This window comes from Staurois parvus, unplaced genomic scaffold, assembly GCF_062004578.1.
Source record: "Staurois parvus isolate SC_StPar_1 unplaced genomic scaffold, SC_StPar_1.0 ptg000183l, whole genome shotgun sequence".
NCBI lineage: Eukaryota > Metazoa > Chordata > Amphibia > Anura > Ranidae > Staurois > Staurois parvus.
The window spans coordinates 6,794,857-6,813,313 of record NW_028317979.1 but is presented as its reverse complement, the minus strand read 5'-3'; the positions used below and the strand labels follow the sequence as shown (position 1 = coordinate 6,813,313).

Genomic DNA, 18,457 nt, shown 5'->3' with positions numbered 1-18,457 from the left:
CAACTTGTGAGGTATACCTGGGCCTCCTAAGTATAATAGTTAGGGAATGTTATGTCATACTGTTGGATTGTTTTGCAAAGTAAAAGTTGCATCAAATTTTCTAAGCCTGGTATGAAGTTATTCAAAGGGGTTCCTGGCGTATTCAAGAACATGGGCCAGTAAAGCACATATGGGGTATGAAGCAAAGCCATTATACTTAAGTATATTATTATACTTAACTCAGCAAGACAAGTGGAAGAGAAATGCAATTGCTGTGGGTAACTGAGTAATGGTGTAAAGTGTACAGCAGCCTGTCGTGAAGCATGGTACTCGGCAGGGTGGAGGGTTCTCCAGTAGTGAAGGAGTCGGCTATCTGGCTACCTTCCCAGCGGTCGGTTTCTCGAGACAGAACCCATGTTACAGAGATCAGCAGCCTAACCATATGGAAAGGGGAGTTGGAGGAGTTGCATGGCAGCACAACTTAAGTGTGCTCAGCAGAAACCCTTTGTGTGCAGTGATATGAGACAAAAGGCTTTACAGAGCCTGTCACTTCCCTATACAGTGCATGGCTCATCTCTAAACCAGGGAACCACCATAATGTTTGATTCTCACATGAACACGGTCCCCACCTGGTCCTGGTCATTGGTGAGCTCTTGCATGATGAAAAAGTACCCCCACATGCAGGTGAGTGGCCTCATGCATACACACTGTGTGGCTCAGACCCCCGCTCTCTCCTCAAAGGCTGTGATTGACAGCAGCAGAAGCCATTGGCTCCCGGTACTGCTTCCATGGCTAGTGAGGAGATAGAGTTGAGAAAGTCTCTGCTCTCAGGCACAGGCCTGGGTCAAGATTGGGCTAAAGCAAGTATAAGAGGGACTGAGGGGGAAGCTGCACACCGAAGGGTTTTTTTTAACCTTAATGCAGAGAATGTATTAAGGTAAAAAAAAAAACTTCTACCTTTACAGCCACTTTAAATAGTGCATTAAGATCAGCTTGTAAATCGGAGACATCCTATAAGGATGTTATTCCACTCCATAGCTTGGTATCGTCTACAAATACTGAAATGTTACTTTTAATCCCAGACCCTGCATCATTTATAAATACTGTGTATTAAAAAGTAAGGGTCCCAACATCGAACCTTGGGATACACCACTAATAACCCTAGACCATTTGAGGCATGAATCATTAACCACTACTCTCTAAATATGGTCTTTTAGCCAATGTTCTATCCATTTACAAGCTGAACTTGTAGATCTTAACTTACATACTAGTCATGTGTGAAGAGCTGTGTCATATGCTTTGGCAAAATTCAAGTAAATTACTGTATGTCCACAGCCACTCCTTTGCCTAGTTTTGTTTTCCTCCTCATAAAAAGAAATCAGATTAGTTTGACAACTTTGGTCTTTTGTAAACCCAGGCTAACTATTGCTTAAAGTATTATTTTCTAGCAAAAACTCTTCTTTGTGGTTTTTTACAAAATTATTAATATATCTAGACTATAGAAGTTAAACTAACAGGTTTGTACTTACTTGGTAAAGAATATGATCTCTTTTTAAATATAAGGCACAATAATGGCCTTACGCCAATCCAGTGGTACCCAGGCAGTATCAGCAAATAGGCTGTTCACTTTGCAGGGCAATGTTCCATTAGCTTATTCTGTTATGTGAAAATTTATTTTGGAAAGAATACCTTATCACATGCAAGGAAAAAAAACATATTTTTGCCCACCCATGATTGGATTATGGAATTCAGCAGAACTTTTTCTCATTCTATAAGCAAGCTTCTCTAAAGTGAAATTTCCCTTGGAAAGTGAACGGCATATTTGCCTTTATTAAATCAACTCGTTATGCATCCTGTGATGGGTGCTGAGCAATTTGAAAAATGAAAGCCTCCACCTATAGGACAGGAGCTTTGGCTCAAGGGTGTGTGGGCACAGTCCAAACCATGATTGGATGTTAAAGTAAGGTAAGACGCTTCACATACATGCTATACAAACAATATTTAAACTGTAGTATAAACATACAAAAACATAAAGTAATATGGACCAGCAAGTCCAAAAACAAGAGTGCCACACCAAATTCTGGATCAAAAAGTGAATAAACGTCTGTTGCCCAATATATTGCTTCATGCAGATCCTTTGTGCTCCACCACCATATGCTAATACATTTCACCCACCAACCATCCATGACCTCTTAATTAAAAAAAGGTCCCCAAGGCTTTGGAACATTAGTGGATATCCTCTCAATGGCCTCCCAATTTACTCCATAATCCAAGGTTATCATAAATCAGAAGGAGAAATTTCTCATAGTATAGTATGTTTATTAAAAAAATAGGTAAAACCAACAAGAGTGCACTCACATTAGTTGGTGCCCAATCCTCGACACTAATACACTCAGCTTAAATCGTTAGCACTGCTCATGCAATCAGCTTGTGTTCCATTGACCAGAAGCTGATGTGACGTCACTGGACCAGGATGTGGCTGGACGCAACACTCTGCCTCTACATGTTTCACCAAATAGGCATCTTCAGGAAGCTCACATCCGCCATTTTCCCTGACTCTCTGGGACTATAAAAATGAAAGCCTCCACCTATAGGACAGGAACTTTATCTCAAGGGTGTGTGGGCACAGTTCAAACCATGACTGGGCAGTACATAATCTCACTACGGATCAAACACAGCACCAAATAAACTTAGTTCCCATGTTTCTTTATGACAGTGTTATAGCCTGGCAAGTATTTTTAGTCTTCAAAAAAAAGCCTGTCAAATTAAAATAATTTAATTTAGCTGGCAGCTGACAGATGAAGACCCATTATGTGCTACTCATCCTGTCCACTGGGGTACATATCTAAAACAATTTAATAATGTTAATTATTAAGCAAATCTGTTGTTGATGGAAAATTCTTATATTTAGTGGCACAGCCCTGGAGAGACAGTGTCAGAACAGAAATGTGCTGCTACTGTTTATTAGCAAATGCTGAGAAAATGTATTCATATGTCTGAGGATGAGCTGTAGTGAAATAAGATCAAACACAACTTGCATCAAATGTAAGCGATATTATTTGTAGCACTGTGTTTGCAAAATTGAATGCTTTGCACATAGGTTTGCAGGAACAAGGTTTGCAGAGGTTGTGAAAACAGCTATGCTGGTGTTCTTGAGAGAAACCACATGGCTTTCTTTGTCATTATCAAGTTAAAGTGGATCTTAACCAGCCCTTTAACTGGGCCAGGATGCCAAATCTGTTAGAAGGGACTGCCATTGATTAAGCACTGTGATTGGCTGCATAGTGATGACATAATCAGGAGTTGGTCCCAACCATAGGTAGTTGACAGGTACCTGTCAGAAAGAGTTCTGGGTGTGGTCATTGAGCAGGCCCCAGAAGAAAACAGTGATGCATATACAGTATATGTGTGGTTAGTCTTTAAGGCCTGCCCATCTTGCAGGTATTTTTTCAACCAAACTAACTATGTAACACTGCACTAAAGCAGCCCAATCATTTGGGGTCTGCCCATTTCACATTGCACCAAAAAAGGTGCTTGTACAATTTTTTTGTAATTGAGCACACCATTGTGCAAGGTATATCTTTATATATATATATATATATATATATATATGTGCAAGAAATATATTTTAATAATACTCTTCCCAAATATATTGACATATATTTGAAATGCTGCAATTTTGGCCATATTCATTATATTAAAAAAAAATATCTATCTATCTATCTATCTATCTATATATATATATATATATATATATATATATATATATATATACACACACTGCATGTTGAAATGTGTTTTTATTACAAAATATATGAAAAAATATTTTTAAAAATACTTTTCAAATATACTGTATGTCTTTAAAAATACAAATCTACATTTTTGGAATGCATTTACAAGTATATGTAAAAAAATATGATAAAATTACTTTTTGATATGTTAAAAAAAATCCGAAGAATATATTTAAGAAATATATATTTTGAAAAATATTTTTCATATATTTTGTAATACATGAAAAATGCATTTCAACATGCAGTATGTGTATATATATATATATATATATATATATATATATATATATATATACACACACACAGTATATATATATATATATATATATATATATATATATATATACTGCATGTTGAAATGCATTTTTATATATTACAAAATATATTAAAAATATTTTTAAAAATATATATTTTTTAAAATATATTCTTCAGATTTTGTTAACATATAAGAAAGTAATTTTAACATATATTTTTACATATATTTGTAAATGCATTCCAAAAATGTAGATTTGTATTTTTAAAGACATGCAGAAATGTATTTTTAAAAATATTTTTCATATATTTTGTAATAAAAACTCATTTCAACATGCAGTATATATATATATATATATATATATATATATATATATATATATATATATTTAATTAAATATATTTTGCAATATATTGAATATGGTCAAAATGCTAGCATTTCAAATATATGTCAAACTATTTAGGAAAAATATTTTTAAAATATATTTCAAATATATTAATATCTGCCATGTGGGAGTGCATGCTTCCCGTGAGCTGCAATGCATGCTTGTCGCCTGGATACCATTAGGAATGTATAGCAAAACACAGATTACCTCAATGCAACAGTCTAAACCTAGACCAAAAGTGAAGATTTGCTACCTTATCAGTAACATCCGTAAATGTTAAAAGTGCATGTATTCGCATAAATAAATACATACATACATACATACTTAGATAAATAAACAAATTCAATGCATATATCTAGTACATGCACATTGCCCCATGTTTTCATCTTTATAAATGCTACAAGTATAGAAATACAGCCTGTTAGAAATCCAGTAAGCTTCAAACTTCCTGTAGTAAAACTGCAGTGATTGGTTAAGATTTTTGTAAATAAAGCACATTACCTAGGTCGTGTCATGTATTTTCAATTGTGTAAATATATAACTCCTCATTTGAAAAAAAAGTCTCAATGACAGGTTATGAGCAATAAATGTCCTTATGCAAGAATTACTTGAAATAATCTAACCTACACACCACAGGGTAGATAGTAGACACTAGGTTGTATAAAGTTTTTTTTATTTGTTGTAATTAAAAGCATTTTAAAATGTTTGTTAAGTTTATTTAATATAAGAAAAAATCAACGTAAATGTGCAGTGTGCATTAATCTACAGCCCCCAATAAGAAGTTGTCTTTTATTCATCAACAGACTAGGCTGCTGTGAGTTTCTGTACTGACTCCATATCATAAGTCTGCAATGAGCCCTCACTACATGCACCTGTGCATCTCACACACAACTTTAGAATATTTTGAAAACCAAAAGGAAGCATGTCCATAGACAGAAAATGAGTGCAACACCATCTAGCTAATAAAAGGAAACCAGTAGAAGAGAAGTATGTAGGATGTCATTACTTACTTTCTTCCTTCAGAAAATACTAGTTGGCAGGTTGTTTCTTGATTCAGGCTGTCACTGCTGACTTCTATAATGCTAGATTGATCATTGATCTAAAAAATTACACTTTTAGAGGCAGAGGTCAGCAGTGACAGCCTTGTTATTTCCTCAGCACAGGTCAGAAGATGGTTGTATGTTTGGTTACTCTGAAACATGCAGTAATACCTTTGGGATAACCAATCATGGGGACAAAATGTCTTAGAATTTTGCAGTCAAATATAATTATTCACCTTAGTGCATTATTCAATACATGTGCATGTTTACACATCAATCTCAAGAACAATACGTTGGTAGTCAAATCTTACATCTACAATCACATATCAATTGGTAGTCAAGGCTTCTATCTACCATTACATATCAAATGAGAGTCAAGTCTTCTGTCTACCATCACATATCAATCTGTAGTCAAATCTTCCATCTACCATCACATATCAATTTGTAGTCCAGTCTTCCATCTACCATCACATATCAATTAGTATTCAAGTCTTCTATCTACCATCACATATCAATTGGTAGTCAACTTTTCTATCCACTATCCCATATCAATTGGTAGTCATGTTTTCCATCTACCGTCACTTACCAATTGGAAGTCATATCTTCCATCTACCATCACATATCAATTGGTAACTTAGAAGACAGAGTCTGTAGTCAGGTAAAAGGAAAATCTAGACTAAACTGACCAGACAGTTGTGGTGATGTTGATGATGATGATGACAATGATGTTGATGATCTTTAAAGTGCCTGCTTGGCATATATTTTCTAGCGTTTTTATTTGTACTTTCATTTGATAAAATGTTCTAACGTAACAGAGATGTAAATTTAAATTTTTAAAAATACATACCTGTTTGCTTGCCCAAGCATAACGCTGATTTGATTTTGCTTCAGTCCAGTCCTTATCGCTTTCAGCATTAGACCTAAAGTCACCTGGCTACCCAGACTTGCCAAATCTTTATTTGGGTCAGATATATGTCTGCTCTGGCTCTCTGCAGAATTATTGTGCTTCAGTGCTGACGGCACTCTCTGAAGGAAAAAAAACAGATTAAAGAATTTAATCTATTAAAAAGTGCTATTAAAGAGTACCATTAGCATTGCAAAAACAACATATTGCTAAGGAAAGAGATAGGGAAGGCACTGTAACAAGATAAAAATGAACAGTCTAATAAAACATAAACGAACAAAACCAACTTTTGCTGTAATATTTAATACAAAGATTTCCCCCCTCAGCACTTTTTTGTGCCAATAGATGCCCTTAGGCAGTTCATTAAACCCACTGCCTTTGAACCCATGTCGTCCTGGAGCCATCCAAGCCTTTGACTGGACAGTAAAAGCAGAAGATGCCCAGTGATGAGCTTTACTCTGTCACTCTGCTTTCTCCTCAAATTAGCATGCTTTTTGTCAGCACATGAACTGAATGTTCCTAATCTGTTGCTTCCACACACACACTAGCCCTACTGTACCTCACACTCTAGCCCTACTGTACCTCACACTCTAGTCCTACTGTACCTCACACTCTAGCCCTACTGTACCACACACACTAGCCCTACTGTACCTCACACTCTAGCCCTACTGTACCTCACACTCTAGCCCTACTGTACCACACACACTAGCCCTACTGTACCACACACTCTAGCCCCACTGTACGGCACACACTAGCCCTACTGTACCACACACTCTAGCCCCACTGTACGGCACACACTAGCCCTACTGTACCACACACACTAGCCCTACTGTACCACACACTCTAGCCCTACTGTACCACACACTCTAGCCCTACTGTACCACACACTCTAGCCCTACTGTACCACACACTCTAGCCCTACTGTACAGGGACTGAAAGAAGCTGATACCAGATGAAGCTACTTACACTGCTTGTATTTACAAAATACACGTATTGATGTATTAATTAATACAAAGCCACATTCATTTGTATATTTTATATTTACCAAGAGTTCAGTTTTATAGTGTCACTAAACTAAATAAAAACGTCATAAAAATTATTATAATCTTTCTGGGCTCTTAGGTTAGGTCTAAAATCTTTAGTTAGAATAAACTACTGTTCACCTATAGTTCTTTGTTAGTGGTGGCAAAGATCTGCAGGCTCATAAAGCCTGAAAACGGTTGCCACCACACTGCACATACTCGCTTTCTTTAAAGTAAGGAAGTCCCCTAGCTGAATTTCACTATGGCTGAACTGAGGGCAGGGCTAAGTCAGAGAGGGTGACATGTCCCAAGATGTTGCCAGGCCCTCTCCGCAGGCTGTGTAAAGTGGATTGGAGCTGTCAGTGAAGGACCTGATTGGTCTGAGAGTGTTGGTGGGTGGATCAGATCTTTGACTAATACCTCCACCCTGGCTTTGCATGGCCTGTTGAAGAGCCTGGCACAACACAATAACCCACCCTGGCTTAGCCACACCCCAAGCTGGTCTGTGGTGCAGCAAAAGGAGAAGAAGCCATGTCACCTCAGATTTAAAGAGGAGTAAATAGGTATTTGGTGCTTTTATTCATAGTGGTTAACATGTAATGAATGGTTGCTGGTGTTCCCTGTTTGTCTGACATTAAAATAGTATTAGGATTTAGAATCAGCCTAAAGTGTTTGTAAACCTAAAAAAATGATGGTAATGCCTCTTTAAAGCAAGATAATATGTTATTTTTTATTGCATGTGCCCCTCCTCTGCCGATCCATGCTAGCGTGGTGAGTTTACTTCTTGTGTCATCCCGCTGTAAAAACAGGCATGCTGTGCAAGAGAGCACAGTGTTCCTGTATCTTCCGCAGTCTGTGGAAAGCCATGCACCTCTCCAGCCGGTTCCCCCCTAGGCTGGGGAAAGGGGAGGTGATGTTATTCTGCTGGGTCTGTCTGCATTTTATTGCTATGGAAAATGCAGAAGCTCAGCGGCAACATCATTTCTGGCAATAATGTCACAATCCCCTCTTTTGACAAGCCCACGAGCAGGTCCATGGATCATTTAATAAGCTAGAGTGATCATGTGTCCTACAATTTACAAGCAAGGGATTTCATTATAGCCATATATATCAGGAAAAAAACCCTGGATTTTTGACAATGCAACATATCTCTGTGGAATAATGTGCTTGTCATTAGTGAGTTTACAACTACTTTAAGGTGTGTTTCTATTGATAAAAGGAGAATTGTAATGGTTTTCTGTTAATTTTATTTTGTTTTTAAAATTAAGTTTTAAATCTGTTTTTACTATATGTATACAATTTGTGTTTTACAAGTATACATTTAATACATGACAAAGGATTCCTAAAGCACTCTGGGCCATTTAGAAGACAGAATAACAGTAGCAGCTTGCCTTGCAGCTGTATGTTTCTGATTGAAACTTCAGATTGCACTGCCTGTAAGGGTATGGGTGACTGGGGTGAGTCACTCAGGCCAATGTGTACTGTAAATAGCAGTTTGACATGTAGAGTTTTGTAAATTATAAACAGTTTACAGTAGACTCTAGGCGGTCTTTGGGGGACATCTTAACCACCCTGGCAGTATTCCCGAGTGTAGCTCGGGGTTAACTTTCAATACCAAAAGCGGTAACCCCGAGCTACACTCAGGAATACCCTGCAGCATTGCTCTGGGATCCCTCCAGTACTTACCTTGTCCTTCGCTCCCGCGATGCCCCCCCTGCAGTGCCCCTGGCCATCTCCTCCGGCCGATGCCGGTATCCGTCTTCCAGGTTCCGTTCCCTGCGACCGTCGGGACTTACAGGGGACTGAACCGGCGGGAAATGTAAAAATGTTAAAAAGAGCCATTCACTAAATACACTAAAATCACATAGTATAACATTACTGTATCAAAGCATTTCACATACATATTGTCCCTAGTGCTTTGTCCTGTGCCCTGCTTGCATTTTTACTGTTCTTTCTGCCTTGAAACTGAGAAACATCCATGGCGTCCAAAAAGCGTCCCTTTAGGTCAAAAGCGGTATTAGACCAGCTAGAAAACAGCGATAGTAAATTAGAACTACTTGCAGAATTGAGTGATAATAATTTGTGGGGAAATTCGTCATCATACACTGAAAACGATTTTGCGACTTTGCTCAGTGATGTGCAAACTTGGCTCTCTATTTCAAATTTCAGTGTTTTTGGTTTGATTATATTATTTAATTAAATGTATTATTATATTATTATTTTTTATGATTATTTATGATAATTTATGATTTCGTGTTTCAAATTTTATCATACCCGGAATGTTTACTAGACTCTTATCGGACAGATTTCAGTGAGTTATTCCTAAAAATTACAGGCCTACAATAAAAAAAGACATTTCCATGCAAAAAAATGTACCGCTTTAAGCACAGAAATATTGACAGAATCAGACCGCTGGGGAGGTTAAAAGGAAACTCCAACTCCACCTCTCATCTAACAAATGCAGAAAATATTAATATGCAAGAATGTATATCTGCCTGAATACAACTTAATGAAAGGATTTAAATTTAATTTTAAATTTATAACATAATAAGGATATCAAGAAAAAAAACAGCACAAATTTCCTTTAAATGCTCATCCATGTTACTGGAGCCCTGTGACCATATTATTAAGGTGGCGTCATTATTACATATGGTCTCGGTAAAGAGGTTATGTTATAGAAAACTTTACCATTACTTATAGTAAGCTAAGCCTATTACACCTTACTCTCCTGCATCCTATTTTTGCTACATTGCCGTAACAGTCAAAGAGTAAAGTGATAAAATGGACTAGAAAATTCCTTAAAGTGGACCTCCAGGTTTGTTCAGGAAACAATTGTAGCATGCAGGTAAGTACCGTACATTGAAAGTTTAAGCAGACCTAATTGCACAATTTTTTTTTGTTCAGAAGATATTTATGTAAACCTCACCAGCCATACCAACTACTAAGTAGGAAAACTAGGCTTCATTTTTACCACCTGCTTATAATAAACAAAGGTGCCCCACTTGAAATTTTTCCAGCTGTTTCTTTTCACCCTTTGCAGAAAGATTGGAGTTTACAAGATACCCAATCTTCAACTCCAAACCATCTGAATAGATCAATGGCTCTCACAGTACAAGATTCTACTACTCCTACTTTACACTTAGAAAGCTTACAAATGTAATCCCTGTTGCAAGGATTGTCTCTCAGTTAAATTCCAGTTCTGTGTAGACGAGTCAATCACACATGTAGGAAATGAAATCACTGAAGACATTCCGTACATAGACAGTGTAACTGATCAGTAATCTGTCATCAAAAACTGCCACCCAAAGGTGATAGCACATACCTAAGCCAGCTTTCCGAACCTTATGCTCAAAACTGAAGTCTGAGCCATCTGAACCAAGGAAGGAGTGTCCACACTGGTCACTCACTCGCGCCCTCCCTCCCCAGCCACTGCACCTGTCAAACTAACAGGAGCATGGACGAGACGTTTTATACTAGGAATGGGTGGACATGAATGGGAATTGGGTGACTAGTTCCCCACCAGGTCCGCTTCATTTTTGATTGACAGCACATGGGAATGGGTGGATCTATAGCTGCTATTTAATCCAATAGCCACTTTCAAATCTGCCCACTGCTGTTAATAAAAGCTGAAACAAACCTGAAAGGGAACTAGTTGCTCCCTTAGTGACAAGTAATTTTCCAAATATGAGCATTGGGCATATTTGGGTAATAACATCGCCTGTATCTCAGTCCTTTTGGTTACATTTAACTTTTGGACAGGGAATCACCCAGCTGAAAGCTAAATGAGGCAAGGGATACACCCCTGTGCAGGCAGCTTTCACATACATGGCAGCTTCGCAGTACAGGGGATGGTCCACACTGAGTTCTGGCTTATCTCTGTATGCAGCTCAGTCACACAGACTTTGTTGAAAAGCTTTATTGAACTGGTACGCTGATAGCAGAATTTCGTTGTTTAATAACGACCTAACTACATTTCCCAGAGGAGTTAGCGAATGAGCAAGGGCAGATAAATACAGAAGCCCTGGAACCGGAGATCAGGAAGTGAATGAAGAGAGCTGGAGAGCAGGTGTGAGGAGAAGGCTCTGCGGGACACTGGAGATCCGAGCCAGGCCAGGAGTGGAGGAGAAAGGAGGAATTGTTGACCGTTTACATTGTTGACACTGCTGACAAGCCTGGAGGAGAGCCCTGCAAGCAGGCTTGTGGTCTAGATTGCTGCTATCCAGAGTGATCTCTAAAAGAGGAACTACAGGTACACTGGGGGCCCCTATCTAATGAGACCATCAGCTACCTGATCGATGCAATGGAATGGGTGAGAGAGTTCCGTTCTCAAGTCATTCAAGTAGCCAATTACATTATTTAAGTCTGCTGTTCCTGCCTAGTTTAAGTGACACTGTTCACAAGTTACCCACGTAAAGGTCTAGTTCACCCCACCTACTGGTTACTACACTTTAAACATAATCCAATCACAAGAGCCCACTGCCTTGTCTTTCCCTCCACAAGTTAAGCCACATAATTGCTTCCATTGGAGTCAGCCCAAATTTACCAAAGAGCTCCTGCACTGTTGCAGTTCCCTACTGGGGTATCAAGAGGAAATAATTTCCACATAAATGGCTTCTGCTCATACTTTAATCCCTGCATTCATTTACATCTCAGTGCATTAAAGGGGTACTGTCCAGGCTACCTACCACTTAAAGGGGTAGCTCCTTTCTTTGTATTCATACCTTATTAAAGAACTTCTACCTTTGCTTCCAGCGGGACTTGATTTCTTAAAGTGCACCAACTCAGGCCCCATCAAGTGCGCAGAAAATCTTATACTGCATTTTATAGGGACAGTAACCTATTTAGTTCCAGAGGTTTTTTTTAGCCTCAGAATTAAACCCTGTCACTTGCTTCTGAGAAAAGAAGAAAAAAGCTCCTGCGCTTGGGATTGAAGTACAGGCAAGTGGAAAGTCTCAAATTCTGGGCTGTTCTGTGGCTAGCCCAGGCCTTGCTGCCCTCTAAGGGTTGGGGATACCCATGAAAAAGACTGTAAAATAAGGGACAGAGGGAGCACCAGCCTTGTGCATTACCTTTGACAGCTTTATTATATAAAAATAATAAAATGTATATACTCACAAACACTTCATAAACACAGGCATATCAGAGTCCACAATGCACTAAAAGCATCTTGGTCACACCGGCAAGTCCCAACCAAAGTAGGACCATCCAAACGTCTGACGTCTGACTCAAAATGCTACAGCCATTTGGATGGTCCTACTTTGGTTGGAACTTGCCGGTGGACTCTGATATACCTGTGTTTATGAAGTGTTTGTGAGTATACACATTTTATTCCTTTTATATAATAAAGCTGTCATTGGTAAAGTGCAAGGCTGCTGCAACTTCTGTACCTGCTTCTGAGTGATCTTTTGCTTGGAATTATTCCAAGTGATACCTTTTAATTCATGCAAAAACATTTCTGTTGTTTTACAGTGCTTGCTGTATATTTAATTTCAATACAAGCAAGATACCAGTTCACTCTAAACTGTCTGTGAGGGTTCTTCTGAACAGAGGTTTAAGGTGGTGTCAGCAGGGGTTGGACTTTCGGAGGGGTCAGGCAAGACTGGGAACCAAAAAATTACTCAGTGGCCCCTAAGGGAGTAGTGCTACAGTATTATGGCTGTTTTGAATTCCCCTGAACATTTTTGAGTAATAGAGGTGATCCAGGCACAGGGACAGTCCTTTGGTGCCAAAATACAGTATGTGTGCCTAAAGACTCATTTGATGAAAACTTGGCCCCAGATCCTCAGTATCATACTCCATGTCAATACTTGCTTGCATTTGATAACTACTAAATTAACCAGCTTGCAATGCAAGCTATGCAACTGCAAAGTTAATGAAAACTCAGTGTAAACAGATTTTAATTAATTACGCAAACTAAACTGAAAACCAAAACATACAACTTTTTAAGGAATAAATAAGTAAATCACGTGTTTTTTTAAATATTTGCCCGGAGTTCTTCTTTAAAGGTTGAAATTAAATCTTCCCTATAACTTCAAAGAAGCCTTACATTTTTAATGAGTTTGGTCACCCTAAACAACACTACAGAGGCATATATTAGTTTTCATTGGTTGCCAGCATGAACTGTGCTACAAGCTTTACAGCGATCCAGACACAACATCTCAAGACTGATCTTGCCACAAATCGCTGTGATCTAAAAATGTCTGCTTGTGGTTTTGCATATTCTGGGCATGCTGAGATGCTTTCATGAATATTTTACATTAGTTACTGAATATTAATCATTCATTTATAGCACTGAAAATACGAACTCATGCATTTAAATCTATTTAAATGCAATATTATACATTACGAGCCGTGTTGAATTTCTGTCATTAGGTGTATTTTTTGCTCATTGTTGTCACAGCTTGTAAACTGGAATATGGCTATTTCATTTTTAGAACTCGTCAGTGTAGCCAAGAAAAATGATTATACTTTCAAATATGTTAGATTTATATTAGTATGTTTTTTAAGGTGCAAGAAGTAATTTTGAATGGAAAAAGTGTATAAGATATAATGCTTAAAGAACTAGCATGCAGATGTGCTGAAGTGAAAAAGCAGCCTGTGTCCCCAATACATTTCAAATTAAAATGTTCATGTTTTTCTGACCTGTATTTTTGGTGTTTGCGTGTGCAGAGACCTGCATTCTTCTGTATATGATAAACGTAGGTCTCTGCAAGGCCACATAGAAAACAATGCTTTGTTCACACTACAATGCAGCGGTGATGTGTGTAAAGTTTGCATTTTTCGACAATGGACACGAACATACGTATATGGTATGCATATGACTGCAACAAAAGTGAAAAAAAAGCTTATAATATGATATGTTCACTACTCCTGCTGACCAGCACATGTCACTACCTCCACCACATTTGACATGTCCTCAGATGTCTACCAGATATTAACAAAATGGCCAGGTGACTTCAATGACCATAAATGCTCACTGAAGTAACCAAGTCCTTATGTTCACAATCAGTGGACATCCCAGACCATGTCATATGCCACATAATGAATGGTGAGTGCAGGTCAGTGGAAGTGGCACTTAAATTGCCTTGACACTACTCAAAAAAGGTATGCTATCTTTTTAAATATAATAATCAAGCAATCCACACATACTGTACATGGATGAGGAAAAAAGCCAATAAAGTCCACCAAAGTGAAAAAAGTCTCTAAAAGTGATGTTCAAATCAATTGTAGGTAATCATCATCCCATACAAATCCCAAAAGTAGCCAGTGGTGTGAAAAAATCCACACCACCAGGATACACACATTTCTTGGATCCCAGAAAAATGATACCATATGAGCTCTGCTGACACATACCCATACACCATGAGATATCCCTTCAATCTGTGAGGCTCCTATGCTGTCATCACATTTATTCTATGGCTTCACCAAACTGGTTCTCTTTCTGCTCCACACCAGCATCACAAATGGTAGTTATTAAAAATAAAAGAGGAAGGGCAGAACCTCATAGTGTAACCAATGAAAAAATGTATTTTGCTTATCCGCTTATATATGGAAATCAGTAACTCGCATTGAGAGAAACAAAGATGGTGCCACCGGAACTTCCACCAGAGTGTGTGATTACATCACTGGCCACAAGCTCCACCCAATGCATTTCCACACAATTGTTGTCTTCAGGGACAACCATGACAAAGTATTCTTTACTCATACTGAATGGACTGCTGGGGAAGCTAGAAATAGCTGTAGTAGTTGGTGCTACTACAGTAATAGCCACAAACGTTTGAGTTCTGCTCAAGTTCTATGAGAGTGGCCCTCCCACTATTTATAGAAGACCTATTTTTTGCATACAAGGCTTTCTCTGATTGGACACATTGTCACATCACCTGTCCTCTTTTCCACCTTGTCCAATCAAATAACTTTTATATATTGATAAAAATACAAGGTGAACTATGAATTGCAGTGAGCCACCCCCTGTGGTCAGTATACATTGGGGCAGCTGCTTATAGAGAATCTGAGCAGGACCCAGAGGATCGCAACTCCTAGATTGTAAGCTCAAAAGAGCAGGGCCCTCGAACTCCATGTATACTGTTTTGTTACTGTATTGTCTCATGTACTGTCCCCCACTACTCTGTACAGTGCTGAGCAAACTTTTTGGCACTATATAAATACTGTATAATAATAATAACTATTACTGAACTGGTACTGACTACTACAGAAACTTTAAGCTTCCCCAGTGGTCCACCGGGTATGAGAAATGCATACTTAAATTTTGCCAAGCTGGAGTTCGGCTCTATACTTTATGTAGCAGTACCCCCAAAGGACCCAGTGGAAAGATGCCCAGAGTTCTTTTCCAAATAATTGACCTGCAGCCAGACACATGGTCACAGTCATTCATTTGGCTCAATGAATGAGTTCAGGGGTATTCTCTTTTTGGTGATTTTACTTATGGGTAACGTGGCTAGGGATAGGGAGCTGAGTGGGATGTTCCAGAACTATCTGCAAACAGGAGGACTTTCTTCTGTAGAACTATGAGCCAGATCTGTGCACAAGTAAATGTTGGGCAGAGCCTTTTCATAGTAATTTGAGTAATCAGAGCAGAGACCTTTAGAAACAATTTTTTCAGGACACAAGACCCAATGTCCCCTTAGAACACAGCTGATTCTCTAGCACCAGAGAGATGGCAACAGCACACAGTCTCTAGGATGTCACACACCAGTCTGTACTCAAAAGTGTCCTCAGACAATTGGCTGGCTCTTTCCAATATCATCCACACATGTTTTCCCTGTGATCCTCAGACAACAGGATCTTCAGTCAGCTTCAGCAACATTCAGCAAAATCAACCCTCCAGCTGGGACCGCAATGAACAGCAAACACATGGCAGGTTTACCCAGGAGGTATAACAGCCCCCTAGGCTGTAATCTACTTCCTCAGGAACAATACACTTCTGTTCCAGGTCTAAGACTATTTATACAGTAAACAGAGGTAATTGCAGGCGCAAAAAACAATGTAAGCAGCCAGCATAAAAAAGGTAAACCTCTGCACCTCTAAAAGACAGTATAAAGTAATGAATATGCAGCGCTAAATAATAACATAAAACGCACAATGATAGTAATAAATATGAATGCAACGGCACAGTGAGCGCTGCTGAGGCGCATAAATTGTGAAGTGATAATAACGTCTTATGATGACGCTTCAATATGACAAAAGCAAAACGTTACGTGACAAATGTGGATAGTTCATTCAATCAAATGTAACGTAGGTCCAGGTGTTAAAGTGGTCTGTGCTCTGTGCAAGTAACTCCAAGTGACGAGAACCAGTAAAACTATGCACTTACCAGAAGCACATAGTAAATGCGCAATAAAGATGTATCCATTAAGGGGTCATCTGGGTCTGGTCTAGGGCTGCGGGGTCATCAAGCTCAATGTGGACACATGAGATGATACTGCTCACACTAGGGTCACTGGATTGTTTGCCTATGTAATAAACACACTACACTATTGGCACCTATCTGTTCTCTGGCTTGATTATTACGAGCCTTACAAGGTGGAACCAATTCTGGATCTGGAGTGTCCGTATATGCTGTGATCTTGGAGCTGTTACTGATGGGTATTTGAGCAGAGTGTGACCCTAGTGTGAGCAGTATCAACCCATGTGTCCACATTGAGCTTGATGACCCTGCAGCCCTAGACCAGACCCAGATGACCCCTTAATGGATACATCTTTATTGCACATTTACTATGTGCTTCTGGTAGTTTTACTGGTTCTCGTCACTTGGAGTTACCAGCACGGAGCACAGACCACTTTAACACCTGGACCTATGTTACATTTAATTGAATGAACTATCCACATTCGTCACCTAACTTTTTGCTTTTGTCATATTGAAGCGTCATCATAAGACATTATTATAACTTCACAATTTATGCGCCTCAGCAGCGCTCACTTTGCAGTTGCATTCATATTTATTACTATCTTTGTGCATTTTATGTTATTATTTAGCGCTGCATATTTATTACTATATACTAAGACTATTTATACACTTTCCCAACAGCCATCAGTGCACTCTCTCCCCAGGGATTGGCTGAGGCAGTGTAAATATTCATGCTACCCATTTGCCTTGCTCAATACCTACATGTTCCAGAACAACTCAGATAATTCTGTATTGCAAGAGAAGCAATCAAACCTGTAGTCTGTGAAACACAGAACAGACCTAAACAATCACAAACAGGCACACTGATTACAGTGAGCCCAGAACTAAATGTACCTAATCCTAGCACCTAACTAGGAGGATGCTACATATAAGCGGTAGTGTGTAAATTATATCTTTAGCTAGTTCTGCATTAAGGGTCAGATATCTAATTCACCTACCTTACTACCACTCCTTGTTTGACCTCTTGAAGAACTAAAGCCACCATGAAGCTGTGTTTTCATTGGGTATGGATGAAAAGCTGGAAAACCCCAAACATCCTGCCAAAAGAGGATCACATACTGAGTTCATGCGTCATTTGTGTGTTTTGTCCACATCCACGTATAAAGCTATTCTAAAAACATCAAACAAGCTAGGTATCTTCCAATATAACCAATAATAATCATTATATGTGTGTCTGAGAAAAAAAAATAAGTAGAAACCCATCATAACATTATTTTCACAGTATTTCATAATTCACTGTTTTCATTTTTAACAACAATTTACTTCATGTGTTTTTTCCTATACGAACAGTACAGTAGGCACAGTGTTAGAGACATGTGTGCCTTCCAGCATAAAGAAATCAATTATTATTGAACAAAAAGACAGTAATTCAGTGGCAAATGAGTTTGGCTAGCTGCATATATGTCAGTATATATCTGTCCCACTATGCAAAGAGAATCTAGGGTCAAGACATATATTCCAGAATGTTTTAGAGCAATAGTACTTGTACAAAATGTGCTTGAAAATATGAAAATGACTTTTCATCTAGATCTAACCCCCTGATTTGGGGTTTAATAGCTGTTTGGTAGCGCCAAACTGTGAATTTGCTCCATGCCAGAGGTATGGTTTAGGGCTTTTCCTGCCCACTTCTATTTAAAAACTAAAACAAATGTTCACAAA

The 18,457-nt window shown here is 38.6% G+C and overlaps 1 protein-coding gene across 2 annotated transcripts in view; it reads right to left on the bottom strand.

Moving 5' to 3' along the window:
- Positions 1-18,457, bottom strand: part of LOC149462196 (uncharacterized) — a 200,177-nt gene that overhangs the window by 26,163 nt on the left and 155,557 nt on the right. Inside the window, exons 4-5 of one of the 2 annotated variants that reach the window (XM_089677282.1) lie at positions 17,737-17,835; positions 6,296-6,474 (exon numbers count right to left, since the gene is read on the bottom strand). In XM_089677282.1, the coding sequence (XP_089533408.1) occupies positions 6,296-6,474; positions 17,737-17,835 (278 nt within the window). The remainder of the gene's footprint in view (positions 1-6,295; positions 6,475-17,736; positions 17,836-18,457) is intronic. The other variant, XM_089677283.1, reaches the window with a different exon arrangement.